The sequence below is a fragment of the Haliotis cracherodii genome, unplaced genomic scaffold, assembly GCF_022045235.1.
Source record: "Haliotis cracherodii isolate W230 unplaced genomic scaffold, xgHalCrac1.p SCAF_10, whole genome shotgun sequence".
Classification (NCBI taxonomy): domain Eukaryota; kingdom Metazoa; phylum Mollusca; class Gastropoda; order Lepetellida; family Haliotidae; genus Haliotis; species Haliotis cracherodii.
In genome coordinates this window covers 34,136,216-34,152,796 of record NW_027266265.1, presented here as the reverse complement: position 1 = coordinate 34,152,796, position 16,581 = coordinate 34,136,216, and the positions used below count along the sequence as shown (strand labels likewise).

The 16,581-nt window shown below is 39.1% G+C and overlaps 1 protein-coding gene and 1 long non-coding RNA gene across 2 annotated transcripts; both read left to right on the top strand.

The window, feature by feature from the left end:
• Nucleotides 1-1,476: 1,476 nt before the first annotated feature.
• LOC139449646 (uncharacterized) lies at nt 1,477-2,562 on the top strand. The gene is made up of 3 exons (XR_011652186.1): nt 1,477-1,580; nt 1,832-2,012; nt 2,442-2,562. It is a non-coding gene; the product is annotated as an uncharacterized lncRNA (long non-coding RNA).
• Nucleotides 2,563-5,541: 2,979 nt separating this feature from the next.
• Nucleotides 5,542-10,632, top strand: LOC139449636 (uncharacterized). Its single transcript, XM_071231116.1, has 4 exons — nt 5,542-5,621; nt 6,652-6,835; nt 8,097-8,475; nt 9,045-10,632. The coding sequence occupies exons 1-4, from the start codon at nt 5,576-5,578 to the stop codon at nt 9,630-9,632; spliced, it is 1,197 nt and encodes a 398-aa protein (XP_071087217.1). The 5' UTR covers nt 5,542-5,575; the 3' UTR covers nt 9,633-10,632.
• Nucleotides 10,633-16,581: the final 5,949 nt, after the last annotated feature.

The following is a 16,581-nucleotide window of genomic DNA, read 5'->3' as shown; positions in this document are numbered from 1 at the left end:
GTTTCTTAACTTCGCCTCATTTGAAACTTGTGCGCTGTACACAGGACCAATGCCACCACGTGTGTCAGGATCCGCTGAGTATAGGTTAAAATCTACATATGATCGACATCTCGCAACATCCTATCTGTTCTCATTATGTTTATCAAAGGGGTAAGACCTGCTAATGACATCTAGTGATGTAACTGCCTTCATTTGTGTGTTTGTCTCCCATTACTGAAATGAGTTCCGAACGCATGTTCAAGGGATTTTGAAAGTGCCAAGGGACGCAACTCAGCACTGTAAACGGCCAGGCATTTATAATTACATCATCCGACGTCCATGTTATGGTCAAGACGTGAGATTGTCACATTACCTCAAAGAATCATTATTTTAAGGCGATCGTTCGGTGTTGAAATATTTTCAATATTGTACATTGTCATGATCTTTGACTTCGTGATCATGTTAATCATGGTACGTTTTTTTCTAAAATACATATCTTAACTCTTTTTACACAATGTTAGTTCCCGTGAGTACACTGTAAACATAAAACGTCAACGCCAGAGTGTAACCAGTCTCGATTATCCACCGAAACAGATTCCACTAGGCGTGAAAGGCAAAATAACGGTGAATATTGTATGAAAATCAATGATGCCATCAGTGAAAAGGGGAAGCGTGTCCTACTGGTAGCACCCGCCACTCACACAATTTGCATAAACAGTAAATAAAGAATTACATCGCATCGGCGATATTTGAGCCATGTAGCGATGGAATTAAGGTAGTCGTTTTAAGATATCTGTCCACAATGGACAGTGAAACAGTGAGGTGTATCACGGTTTCAGAATAAAATAAACTATATCACAATTTAAAAAACACACATAGGAATCATGGAATCATGGGGGAAATAGAATTCGAGATTTCGGCTCGACACCATTTTTAAAACATGTATAGTGATGTCAAGTTATGTCATTTTAATATTGGAGTTAAGGCCGCTTGGTTTGTCAGCACCTCAGGTCTGACGCTGTGCTTCGGAGGCATAGCACGGTGTGTCAGATTAATGACAGTGACACTGAATCTATCAGACACCCGCTGATACCCGTTACATGGAGAACATTCAGAACGCTGACAACCTGTTAAACTGGCAGGCATCTAACATTTAAATTGCCCCAGAAAGCAACAATATCATCATCAAATGGTAGCCTCAGATAGTGACACGGGTATACAAGACTCGGGTACAATGAGAGAGGATAATTTTAAAGGCCACGAAATGACGGAAATATTACTCAAAGCGGCGTTAAATGGAGCTCATTAGTCAGTAAGTCAGTTAGTCCCCCACCCCCAACCTCCCATACTCACTGGAAAAGTATAGCGGTATGAATTGAATGGTATAGAATGCCAACACGTTCCAGGTTTCGTGATGAGACACGCCTGTGCCAGATGTCAAGCCTTCGTAGATAACAAATGTAGGATTGGTTTTAAAGGCAAAAATGTCATTACAAATCAAGTCACAATATATGCATCTGTTGAAGGATAACAAAACAGTATGTTGCACACCACAACGTTTGGCGTGGCAACACTGCTTGCAATGTGGTTTCTGAACGCGGGTATGTACATTCTCCGTCAGTCATATCAGTCTGTAAATCCCAAAGAAAAATATGGAAAAATAGCTTCATAAATCACCGGTCGATATTGTAAATCTAAAACCTCAACGCCAAAGAACATCTCGATTATCCACCGAGTCAATTTGGACGTAAAGTGTGAAAAGAAACATGTACAATTTTATCAAAAAGAACTTTGATGATACTGTAACTGACTGCATTAAATGTGTGCAGAGTGCAATGATCATGTATTGCAGCCGGAGAGGATTTTGCATCACCCCTTGTCTTTGATCCGACATTTTATGTCAACACCAATCCCGACCTTTACCGACTTGGAATACACACCACTGGTGCTGCAAGGACTCACTGGCTTACCAAAGGCATACGCGAGGGGCGACAAGGGTGTGGCAGCTTTCATTCCAAACAGTACCTCCAAAGGTAGTTTTATCAACATAGGATGATATTTAATAGATCACTAGGAGTTGCGAGGCATGGATGCAGTTAACTACTGACAGGCATGGTACATAGTACAGTACGTGTTGAGATTCACATTTGTGACAGAAACCATGATAGTCAATCAAATCAAAGTTGCCCTTTGGCACACATACATTGACAATTCCAGTTACACAAGGCTGCAATTTATCACCTGTCATTTTGTATGTAACTATTTAAATTGCCTGCAGTAACTGAAAAGAAGTAATTCTATACAAATAATTGTGTCACCGGTGAAGCGACCGTCAAATCCGTTGTTTCAATCAGAGGTTGTTATTGCGATTTGAGACCTGTTGATACATTTTACACACCAATCACACATGCCCTGATGTCTCTTCGTTCACTTGCCAGATTGTAATCATATTATCATTTTAGATATGATGACCTTTCCAAAGCATTTGGCTCAAACTACCATCAAGCTGTTCAACATTATTTGGACCATCAGAATGAGAAACGGCTGGGGTATGTCGAGGGAGGCTATAACGGGAGGTGGACCATATCATACGCATAGTGTCTCATAAAACATCACAAAATACACGTGTAGTGTCTCATAAACACATCATAGAATAAACGTGTAGTGTCTTATAAACACATCACAAAATACAAGCGTAGTGTCTCATAAACACATCACAGAATACACGTGTAGTGTCTCAGAAACACATCACAGAAACACGTGTAGTGTCTCACAAATACATCATAGAATAAACGTGTAGTGTCTCATAAACACATAACAAAATACACGTGTAGTGTCTCATTAACACATCACAAAATACACGTGTAGTGTCTCATCAACACATCACAAAATACACGTGTAGTGTCTCATTAACACATCACAAAATAAACGTGTAGTGTCTCATAAACACATAACAAAATACACGCGTAGTGTCTCATCAGCACATAACAAAATATACGTGTAGTGTGTAACACCTCTGTGCACTTGAACAACAAGTTGTGGTGGTGGCAAAATGGTTTCTTTATTAACACAGTAGAACTACAGAACCGGGCGATTACTAGTTACAGAGTCGAACATAGGAAGACGACGAAGTCACGTTGATACTTGGGCAGCTGAGGGCTGGACTGGCTGGTCAGTGCTTGTCTCGAGCTCTCCTTGTCCCTGGTTTTCCTCTCTAATACTGTGACTGCGCTCCTCCGATGGTTTGTCGGTTCTCTCTTGTTAACACAACATGCCTGCTTTTACAGACAGCTGACCGATCATTATCCTGCTGAGCTAGTCAGTTCTGATTAACTTGACATTCGCTATGTCAGCAATTATGCTGTTTATATAAGTACTTGACATTCACTCTGTCAGCAATTAGGCTGCTTACATAAGTACGTCAGCTGACCAGTCATTATTCTGCTGAGTTGGTCAATTATACAGTGCAGTTGCACGACTATACAGTGCAGCTGTTTGGGCTCACAAAATGCCCATGGAAAGTAGTGTTACAAGTGTCTCATAACACATCACAGAATATACGTTAAAGGTTTCATGAACACATCACACAATACACATGGAGGGTTTCACGAACACATCACACATGGATGCGTTCATGAATACGTCACACGTCACACGTGGATGGTTTCACGAACACATCACACATGGATGGTTTCACGCACACATCACTCAATATACGTGGAGGATTTCACGAAAACATCACACAATGATGCTCTCACGCACACGTCACAAATCACACATGGATGGTTTCACGAAAACATCACATATCACACATGGATGCTTTTTTGCTCGCACACGTCACACATCACACATGGATGGTTTCACGAAAACGTCACACAAAACATGTGGAAGGTTTCACGAACACATCACGCAATACATGTGGAGGGTTTCACGCACACAACACACAATACACGTGGAGGGTTTCACGCACTCGTCACACAATACAAGTTGAGGGTTTCACGAACACATCACACAATACATGTGGATGTTTTCACAAACACATCATACATTGATGATTTCACAAACATATCACACATTACAGGTGGATGGTTTCACGCACACGTCACACATGGATAGTTTCACGCACTCGTCACACAATACACGTAGAGGGTTTCACGAACACATCACACAATTCACATGGATGCTTTCACGAACACATCACACATTGATGGTTTCACGCAAAACATCATACAATACACGTGGAGGGTTTCACGAACACATCACACAATACACGTGGATGCTTTCACGAACACATCACACAATACAAGCGGAGGGTTTCACGCACTCGTCACACAATACACATGGATGGTTTCACGAACACATCACACAATACACGTGGAGGGTTTCACGCACTCGTCACACAATACACATGGATGGTTTCACGAACACATCACACAATACACGTGGAGGGTTTCACGCACTCGTCACACAATACTAATGGAGTGTTACACGAACACGTCGCACAATACACATGCGTTCTCACTTATAATTACACACTTTATTGTTGTTGGATGCATTACTTTTATGAAACACGAATACATGACACATGTATGGTTCACGCACACATCACACATTACACGTGGAGGGTTTCACACACTCCTCACCCAATACACATGCATGGTTTCACGCACACATCACACATTACACGTGGAGGGTTTCACGCACTCGTCACACAATACACATGGATGGTTTCACGAACACATCACACAATACACTCGGATGCTTTCCTGAACACAACACACATGGAGGGTTTTACGCACACATCACACAATACACATGGAGGGTTTCACGAACACATGACACGTGGAGGGTTTCACGCACTCGTCACACAATACAAGTGGAGGGTTTCACGAACAAATTACACAATACACGTGGATGCTTTCACAAACACATCACCTTATACACGTGGATGCTTTCACGAACACATCACAAATGGAAGGTTCCACGCACTCGTCACACAATACACGTGGAGGGTTTCACGCACTCGTCACACAATACACATGGAGTGTTACACGAACACGTCACACAATACACATGCGTTCTCACTTATAATTACACACTTTATTGTTGTTGGGTGCATTACTTTTATGAAGCTAAATTCTTTCACTAGCCAATGTTGATACCGTTTTACTAAATTCCATTAAATGATGGCGTCGCATTATCACTGCGTCTAGATGATGGAAGCATCTGCATTGTAGAAACGGATCAAACATGATGAGTCATAATGTTGTTTTACGCCACAGTCAGCAATATTTCAATTATATTACGCGGTTTGTAGATAACGGAGTGTAGACTAAACAAAGCAGTGGGCAATAGAATGGGCAACGTCCCATGCCGTCGATGAAGCCTGGTCCCCTGATCCATCTTAATCGCCTCTTACCACACACAATGTATTTATAAATACCTTTATCTGCTAATGTTTTTTTAATCTGACGCCTTTGTTACACCAAATCTAATCTCTCAAAATGTCATGTTCATGTCATGGCAAGTGATCTAACCAGGTGGCATACCTTATAAAAACAGTTCAAGACAAGGAATTATACAGATAGACATCACAATGTTGCTCATTGTGACTATCCTCCCAGCAGTATTCTGTTTTGTTGGTATGTATAGATACGTATTGTATGCTAGCGTATTGTTATGGATACTCATTCGTCTCATAAATTTTCCTTTAACGTGCGTGTGGGGTTGATTCCATCTGGAGAATAAGATCTGAGTGTTGTCCAGACTTTTATGTATTGTTTTGGCAAGGGAAGCAGTTCAGTTCTGTCACCTTGATTCCAAAATTCCTGCGATGATACTCCGTTTTCCGTCTTGTGTGAAGATGGTCAGAAACAACAGGGTGTATGGAATATACACACCTACACAATGGCGTCGCTAAACTTTCTAACTTATGAACTTGTCGTTCTGGTTCGTTTTCAAGGTAGAAAAAAAAGAGATATGCTGTTTTGCATGCAGAGCTCACTCGTACCGAAATATAGAAACGTCGACGCTAACCGATTGATTAGAAAGTTCACAGGATGCCAACTTCTGTGCAAGTGACCTTCACGCAGAGATGTATCGTATCGGAATTCAAGATCTGATTTTAATGGGCGTGAAGCGAAATCACTCACTATGATTCAGTACGAAACAACGTATTTTATATTTATTATGTCACTTAAATTACAGGAGGTATAGATGTCCTTTGAATGCACAGCTGAAATGGGTCTCTCTCTTGTAACTTTATTTTCGTCTACACTAGTCAGTACTATTGCACTTGTTTTAAGGTAGCTTCTGAATAATGCTCAACCAGACACAGTCGGACCAATCAGGCCGCGCGTTGTAATATAATGCGACCTAATTTTAGTTGTCGTTTTGGGAAAGGAGGCATGGGTGGTTGTAACGTTAACAAAAACAACTTGTGAACAATAGTGTTATATGTGAAATCATCATAGCATGTTCGATTGTAACATTGTTAAAGTTGTGAAACGTGGACACCAAAGGCTGGTGCTGAACTATTGCTCAACATAAAGGGAAGTTGACTATCAAAAAGTTAAAGTCATCCCTCTTGTACTGTATTCTTGTACGAAGTGTTTTGTCACTCTGAATTAACGAATTTCTGTATCCCAATACATTTTAGACTTTACACTCCAGATGCTGCTGTGGACCTGGCGTCACCCTTGGTGTTTGACCCAACATTCTATGTCAACACTCACGCAGACCTTCACCAGATGGGCATCAACTCTAAAGCTGCCGCTAAACAACACTGGCTTTCAAAGGGGATCAGCGAGGGAAGGCAGGGTTGTGGTAGCTTCCACTCGAAACAGTATCTTAAAAGGTATACGCTACCGCATCAACCTTGTCTACGAGGTGACTAAGTGGTCAGATATCCAAACTGCCTGGATCGATGTTGTTCAAAATATCAGTCACTGGATTGCCAGGTCCATACTCCATTATTGATATCTAGAATAGTGTTGTGTGAGGTGAGGTGAAATTGGGTTTAATGTCGCGTCCAAGATTATTGCACTTATATAGCGACGTGCATGGACGTGTGTGTGTGTGTGTGTGTGTGTGTGTGTGGCTGCTTGTACTTGTCCGGACAAATGCTCATTTATAGTGCTAGCTCACTGAGATACCATTTAACATGAATACCCCACTCAGACACAGTATGTCTATAAAAAAAAGTTCTTCCAATAAGCACTTTATATGGTATGTCTTTACATATAACAGGCAGTCATTCATAGGCAGTTAGACATGTATAGTGGTATATAGATCCCACTATGAGTATGTACAGACAAAAAACGTCTGAAGTGCAAATTCCGAGGACATTTCTTTACGCATATTTTCCAAATGATAACGCAATGCAGTTTAGGTGAGTAAGTTTGTAAACATTTTAGACACTCTATTCCATTTCAAACACTGGGGAGGATTTCAATGAGTGTAGGTCAGTAAACGGGTCAGTTTACTGTGTCTGAGTGGAGGATTTCAATGATTGTACATCTTCTGGATTGTGTGAAATTGGCGTCCATTGGTTTTTACATGAGTAACACGATGAGGACAAGATATCATATAATGACACGTTTGAAGCAGATTAAGATTTCTTATGGATGAGGAGAGGGATTTGTCGCTTTAAAAAGATACAATTTAGCCTTTCTCTTCCAACAACTGATTGTGTTATATAAGGACTCACACATATGAAGAAGACGTCATCAACTGTTCATTCTGATTTGAGTTCAGGAAACTTATTTTTCTCTCAGAAACAAGAAGACGGATAATAAAAAAACAATAAACTGTTCGGAATTCCGGATTATCTGTCGTGACTTAATGTTGAGAGTACCTTATACCCAGATCGAAAACGTCATTAGTTTGCTCCGGAAAATCCGTAATTTCTCGTTGCTGGTAGGTTAGTCCATACCTCTCAATGCCGCTTTTAGCAATATCATAGCCATTTCACAATGTGACACAGAACTGTGCCTCACATGCATCCATGTTATGAATCAAACGCATGTCTTCGGTGTGACGAGCGAATGCTTTAACCATGAGGTTACCCCTATATGCCTCAGAATGTTTTTATTTTAAAAAAAAAAAATTCATTTCAGATATGCTGACCTTTCCAAAACGTTTGGCACCAACTATCATCAAGCTATTAACCACTACTTGACACATCAGAGTGAGAAAAAGCTAGGGTATGTCGAAGGAGGCTATAACGGAAGGTGGACCATATCAAATCAACACCATGACCTCTTCATCAGTGCCTCTGCTAGGATGGGAGGAGCGATTGACAGTCTGGTCTGGGACAACAAGGAGTTCATTAATGCATGGGACCATGGCAGAGAGCTTCAGATGGTGGTCAACGTTCACCCATACGGGGAGTGTTTCAACCCTACCGAAGCGGGAGGAAGAGATGACGGCAAACGATCGACCACGACGTCCAAGATAATAAGTGTAATAGCACAAAGGAATATCTTAAAAACGACAGTATGTATTATTGTTAACATATTTGAATACGATTTTAAAAGACGACATGTGCATGCTATTTAGTAACCATGTATACTATTACTCATATACTATTCTATATACAATTCATTGACGATATTTGAACTGTTGTGGTGGATTTTGTTGTATGTTCATGAAGGCCATTTCACATATTCATGTTTTCAAAGTCAACTGAGAAGATAACAAGTCATATAACTACTGATTGGCGTCAAAATGTATAATATCTATAATCTGGTCAACAGTTTTCCTAAGCTTTAAGTGGGTACGAGTAGCCAAGCCGTCTAGGTTCCGCAACCCACTGAGCACAGCTGCAGCTGTCAGGCGTGTGAGAAATGTATGATCGTGGATTCGAATTCTATATTCGCCCTGATTAGGTTTCGAGGTTTGTCAACACCATATCGTGCTCGTGGGTTTCACCAAAGTGGTAATCACACCTGACTCATGCATAACCTCGCTACTTTCTTCCAAGGTAAACTTTAAAAAATGTCACGTTACAAATATTTAAATAAATGACATCACGAGCTGAAGGCTTATTCTTGTTTGTTTTTCAGAATCACCCAGCTTTCTGGCTTCGTCACGGTGACCACGGGTCGGCAGCCTCGAAGAATCCTTCATGCTTACCAGGTGTACCTACAAAAAACACTGTGGACACTTACGAATACGACTTCTCAAAGACTGTGACAATAGGTTGTGCTGAAATGTCTCATTGCATCAAATATGAGTCAATGTTCACTATTGGTGGCCATTGGCCAGCTGGGTATGTTTCACATAATATTGCAGCTCCAACTGGTTATTTGACAGGAGAGTTCCAAATCCTTAAAAGTCTCAATTTGGGTAATGGCCAGATACAACCGTACAGCAGCAAATACCCTGTTATTCTTGCAACATCAGATCACAGGCATGCAATGGGAGTCTACTCTCCAGAAGGCCAAGACACAGATGCTCACTTTTACAATGGGGCACTTTTCGGAAGTGCCTTTGGTAGTGGAACCAGTAAATGGGGATCGGGGTTCCGCAAGAAGGCTTTCCCAAATGGAAGCTTGCACAAGTTATCCTACGTCACCTACATCTGCGTCGGAAATCTTGACCAGGTTACTCAATGCGTAAGAAAGCTTCACGCCACATATCCCAAAGTTTAGTTATTCTTGTTAACCACACTGAATAAACTATTTCACCAGATTTTTTAATTAGTTTTCCGTAGAGAAGATCTTTTTTTCCAAGACTTGATGGAAAGATAGTTGCACTTCATACATGAGTTTGGTTTGATTTTTATCTCGTTTTAGTACTGTTCCATACCATATCATGCCATGACAGATTAACTATAGAAATATGAAGGAATCGGATTGTCTTAAACCTCTTTTGAGTCGTACATTACGGTGGGGAACCTACCACCTAGCATGCCACTCAATCCATCAATTCTGTCCGCATTAAGGGTAAAAAGCCCTCACATTATTGAAATACTTTAGTTATATTCATCAAAGTTTACTAGAGCATATCTGATTTATATGTCATTTCTATGTCACAAGTAGATCGGTTTGAAGATGTGTCGACTTTGGTTAGGACAGATTACTGATGTTGAAGTTTGCATTATTGTAGGATCCAGTGAACTGTGCTGTTCTGCTTTAATCTGGAAAACACCACTTAAAGTTATTAGCTGTATATACATATCCGAGTTCATGTCATTCATGTGTTTTCTTTCTTAGTCATCCTCTGGAAACATCTTCTCTGAAACTTTAAATACTATTTGTGTTTTGGCCGGTCGTGAAAGACAATTTATACATTTCTATCTTAATGAAAGAATGAAGCAACGTCGGAATTGGATTTGACGACGCTGTTAGTATTATTCAAGTAATATCATGGCGGGGAACACCAGAAACTGACTTCACACATTGTAAGCACGGCAGACAGGCATGGGCGACGATTACACTTGGCGCCACTGCGCTTTGCGTTGATGGTTACAGAGAAGGATCTCAGCGAGAAATGCCAGAGTGACTTCCCTTTTGTTTTACAGTCAACGACTTATATCTTTCCGTTGTTATTTTCAAGTCGCTGACAATACGAACTTGTACTATGATTTTAATATAAATAAACATATTATTTGTCCGAACTGCTTATGCATTAGGTCTGCGGTAACAAATAAAGCAGTTGTAAATGTATTCACATTTTGTTTTTCAACATTGGGACTTTGAAAGAGCGGCGCATCCGTAAACCAAGAACAGAAATGTCGCCTGAGGGAGTAATCCCATTGAATGCATGAAACTGAGGAACTTAGGTATTGCAGAAGTGGTGAACAGGGGACTTCCATGCTAGCCAATTCTCGTTTACATCTATCAATCTGTTCCACTAGACCACTCTAGATTTGTTAATCTATTTTTTATTTCAGTATTGGTAATTTCGTTTGTTTGTCGGGTATTTATCCCGAACATGACACGAAGTGATGTTACGTACATTTTTCACTTTGTAATAACACTGTTGATAGCTGTGTGCTTGAGATAGTGATTGAATTTCAATACTCCTATATATATCCGGGATATTTTTATATATATCCGGGATACTTTCTTTTGAAAGGGGTCCGCCGCCGTAGTCGTGTGGTAGAGCGGAAGGTCCGGGGTTCGATCCCCGGCCGCGTCATACTAAGAGACGTTTAAAGATGGTCCCTCTTGTTACCTTGTCTGGCACTCGGCATTTAGGGTCTTAAACAAGGACTGGTCGGCTCGGATTCATTATACCGTGTCTGAGTGGAGTATTCATGTTAAACTGCGGCATGGTATCTCAGTGAGCTATCACTATAAATCGGCTATAAATCATTAACATAGTTAGAATAACTTGACCTCAGTTCTAGGCTTAAATAGATATATTTATGTATTATGCCTTAAAGTCAGATTGACCAATCAGAGAGCAGATCTTCTAACCCCATATATACCGTCAGTAAAAATCCAAGATGGTTGTTACTGACCTTATATGAGACCGTATACCGTCAGTAACAACCATTTTGGATTTTCCATCACAAATTTCACATGGAAATTCTGGTACAGAAATTCGTTATTCGACACTGTTTTGTGTCTTAATATCATTAATTGTGATGTGCTTGGTGAATTTAATAAAGATTATATAAAGTTAAAATTATCCACAAGGTATGGACGCTGAGGTTTGAAGAGTAGTCTCCCTTTGACCCTTTACGCCACAGGTTGTAAGTGTTAAGTTTTGAGTTTTAAGCTTGAACATGACATGTGCGACAAAATAGTATAAAGTTTCCGGCATAATAAATTCGTTATGGTGTCAGTGGCTCAGGATGTTAGTCACTGGATTGTCTGGTCCAGAATCGATTTCTTATAGATTGCCGTTATTTAGCTGAACTATTACTGAATGCGGCGATAGGCAACAAACAAACAAAACTTTTCACCGGACACATAAACACACAAATTGAGTGTGTTTAGATTGGGCTTTACATGTTGGTGAACACGTGATCAACTTTATTCGTAGCCATGGGGAATTCTACAAACTACTAACTCGTGGTAAAAAAATAATTTGGGAAATCGACATGAATATTGATTTATTACTACACATATTGAATTATTAAATAATAAATCTATTTCAAATCTTAAAATCTATTGATGATGAAAAGCGCTTTCTAATATGTTGTCCTTTTTATGAAGATTTAAGATATGAATTATTTTATGAAGCTTCAAATGTTTCCCAGAGTTTTTATACCCTTGATGATATGCATAAGTTTTGTTTTATATTGAAATCGGACGATTTACAGTAGCATTTATCTAAGACCCTCTTAGTAATGTATAAACGATTATTATCTTTTATATGAATTGTCTTTAACAATACTTATGCAGTGCTGAAATTGTTACAGCTTCATACTTTTCATAAATCATACATGTATATGTTATATATGTTTTCGTCATGTCTCATAAGCCCTATGGCTGCGCCTTGCATTTTTTACTTATGGTCAGGCTCGCTGACTTGGTTGATGCATGTCATCGATCCCATTTGCGTGGATAGATGCTCATATTGTCAGTCACTGGATTGTCTGGTCCAGACTCGATTATTTACAGACCGCCGTCATAAAGCTGGAATATTGCTGAGTGTGGCGTTAAACAACAAACAAAAACTTGTACTTTGAATTTGTATATATTATAATTTAACTAAATAAACTATTTTTTTCTCTCTCTCTCTCAAACTTTAAATGATAATGTGATGCATTTTACTTTTACTTAATATATTTTACAAGCGCTTCACATTCTCTTTATTATTATATTTTCAGTGCGACAAATTGATATTCTGAAGGATGGTTATATACATCTTGTGTACGTTTTAAATAAACTACATTTCAAATGCACTTTCGCATGATCTTGTTCCATGGACTTTCAACAAATGATAATATTTATCAATAACAATATTTTTTAAAAATGAGTCTACAAATTCACGGCTTCCATTTAGATTGCATTTATTGTCCTTGCATATATCACAGATGGGTGGCTTTCCTACAAAAACACGAATGTTTGTTTGTTTCTTTGTTTGTTTTCTTTGAACTCTGCACACAGCAGTATTCAGGGGATAAGAAGGCGGTTTGTAAATAATCGAATCTGGACCAGACAATTCAGTATTTTGATATCTTGAGTATCGACCTACGCAATTAAGTTACAATGACACGCTAGTCCAGTTAGTGGCCGCTTACGCCAAGCCTGGATTGCTGAAGCCCTGTGCTTACCCGGATCTTCACAGGTCGAGACACATATGTGAATGCCAAGATTGGTGTTTGTAAAAATTATACCATTATCTTTCGCATTTATCTTTCAAAATTAATCGCAGTAGAAACATGGTGTTGAATCATCAGTTACTGATACACATTGCAGTTGCAGTCAAGTTGTTAAACAAATTAAATATTAAAATATTGGACAATTGACATCGACAGTTACTTATGTTATAAGTATAAGTTTTAAGCACGAAAGCTAATATCAAAAGAAGAGTACTTGTTTCTCAGTCATTGTCGTTAAAATAATTGAACTAACAACTCATAGCTGCAAAATGTCGTAAGAGGCGACTTACCGGATCGCGTGGGTAGGCTCGCTGACTTAGTTGATGCATGTCATCGAATCCCAATTGCATGGATCGATGCTCTTGATGTTAATCATTGGATTGTCTGGTCCAGACCGCCGTCTGATAGCTGGAATATTGCTGAGTGCGGCGTTAAACAACAAACGAACAAACAAAAGTAAAGCTGCTTTCCTTTCTGCATAAGCTCGATGATCGGAAAATCGAATTCGAATATGTTGATTGGTTCGGCCGTATAGTTACGTGTCCAGTCTCGATCTGTCTGTTGTCACCTGTCAGATTCATCACGTGCCTCGATCACACCCGGAAGCATTCGAACAACACCGGACAATCCGATGCAACCCGATTGTCGAGTGCGCTGCTGAAGCAGCGATCATAATAGTATCACGAGGGAAATTAACTGAATCAGTTCTAACATGAGCGGACGGTACAATCATGACACAATCCTATCGTCCCTAACTTCTCATACATATGCATGTAACATATGCAAATGTAAACGCCAGAGAAGAACCAGCCTCGATTATCAACCGAGACAGGTTCTATTGGGCGTAAAAGGCAAAACAGCGTAGATCAAAATATGAATGGATCACTGAAACTGCCAAAAGTGTGAGTGAGTAGTAAACTAACGTGGTTTGAATATTATTTCTGTTTTATGATGGCACATAATCAGGTAAGTTTAGGAGAAAGGCCTAGGCCAGAGATAGATCATATCATGTTTAACACAATTTGAAATACACAAATAAGTATTTTGACAGACCAAGAAGCATGGGGTTCGAACCCACATCCAGATGAGTCAGACAGCTAAGGGAAGGAACACTTCACTTAGAACTGATCACCATATCCTTCTTTAGTAACAGAGGAATAGCAATGCTTTAAATATTCACAAATATACGTAGCGCCTGACAGAAATGTCAACGCACTCACACTAAAAATAGTGTGTGTGTGTGTGTGTGTGTGTGTGTGTGTGTGTGTGTGTGTGTGTGTGTGTGTGTGTGTGTTGATGTGAAAAAGATCATTGCACTTCATATATATATATATATATATTTCCATAAATATACACACTAAAAATAGTGTGTGTGTGTGTATATATATATATATATAGAGAGAGAGAGAGAGAGAGAGAGTGGGGGGGGGGGAGAGAGAGAGAGAGAGAGAGAGAGAGAGAGAGAGAGAGAGATGAAGTGCAATGATCTTTTTCACAGCAACCCAGTAGTGATCATAGGAATCAATATATATTGTCAATAATCAATACAGATCAATAATCCATACTTAAAGAAACTAAAAAGTTGCTATCATCAGACTAGGGCTGATTTATTTAATGTGTCATGTATTTCAAAAGTTGCTATCATCAGACTAGAGCTTAGATATTTAGTGTGTCATGTATTTCAAAAGTTGCTATCACCAGACTAGGGCTGAGATATGTGATGCGTCATATTTTTCAAAAGATGCTATGATCAGACTTGGGCTGAGATATTTAATGTGTCACGTATTTCGAAAGTTGCTATCATGAGACATTTAATCACTATCTTCTTGCAGAGACTGGCTGTTGTAATGGTAAAGTTAAGAAAGGACTTTTCAAATGTAACACCTTTCTAAATTCTAGATCAAAATATATCCCATCTAATTATTTTGGCTTAATCTGTATAAATACAAGTAACAACTATAAATATTTTCACATTTACAATGTATTTACAATAGTATATTTTCCTATGAGACCAAAACGACAAAAACATCTCCATACTTGGAACAATGCCGACGATATCACGTGTTTATGAATCACTAACACAAAGTTATGACACCAAGTTTTCGCTAAATGTAAAACGTAACCGATACTGCAATCTTGTCATTGAATGTTTTGTAATTGTTGTAAATATACGCTCTTGTACCACCGTCGGTAGTGATTTGTGAAATGAATAATGGATTGAAAAAATGTATGTTTATAGGGTCACTCACGCGAAGCTGCCAGAAGAAAAAGTCATGTTCAATTCTATGGCTAAATTAACAATATGTATCAAAATATAAACTTAAAACTGCACAGTATTCAGTTAACACTCGCATCACTTGTATCAAGCGTCAAAATGCACTGAGAGACCCATCCACGAATCGTAATAATGCACAATGATGACGTCAAGTGTTAACGGTAACATCAATCGTGTGTAAATGTCATTACATTATAAAGGTCATTATCCTGTCAATCAGCTATTTAAAATGTGTAAACTGGCGAAAATATAAACAATTCCAACAGATACGTGCACAAGTAAGATTTGTCTTAGTAATAAATTGTATTTTGGTAGAATAGGAAAACCAAAGATAAAAAGACCTATTTTGAGTGTTAAGTTGGCCGTTGTTAAAGACATGTGAAACAAAGTTCATAGTTATTGGGAGAAGTGCTACAGTTGCTGTATCGTTGCTGATAGCATAAGGGGCTGGAAAAACATGGAGGACTTAAACACGTAAATAACACTAAAAAGAGTAGCTAGCTCGCATCTTCGAACATCCTTCCGATTCAAATACAGCGTGGATTTGAAATTAAAAAATATCTTATTTGTTTCTTTGCGGGGTGATATACATTGTATCTATCCCTCAATCAATATTGAATGATTCGAATTTCGAATCCATGGTCATATAAATTTTATCACGGACATTCATTTTTGTGAAAGCCTCGATGGCAGAGGGATTACGGGATTCAACCCAAAAAACTACGAGAATCTGTACTTTACTGAAAAAGTCGTATCCCAAATATAACGTTTCAAACGTGTGCTGTTCGCCATTATTGTTGAAACGTGTTCAAAGCAGGTCAAATAACTTTAAGTCAACAACGGAGTTATATGTGTGTCAGCCGAGTGCGATGTGTACTGTATTTGTTACAAACGCTTAACACAACAACCGTACACACAATAACAATATTATTACGAACTCCATCTTTTGCTTCCGACTATAACTCATTGGTTTCACTACAGTGGCAATTGTCTGAGACCTGCATCACTTCAGGCTTTCCTCCCACAGTAAGCCGACACGCCGTGA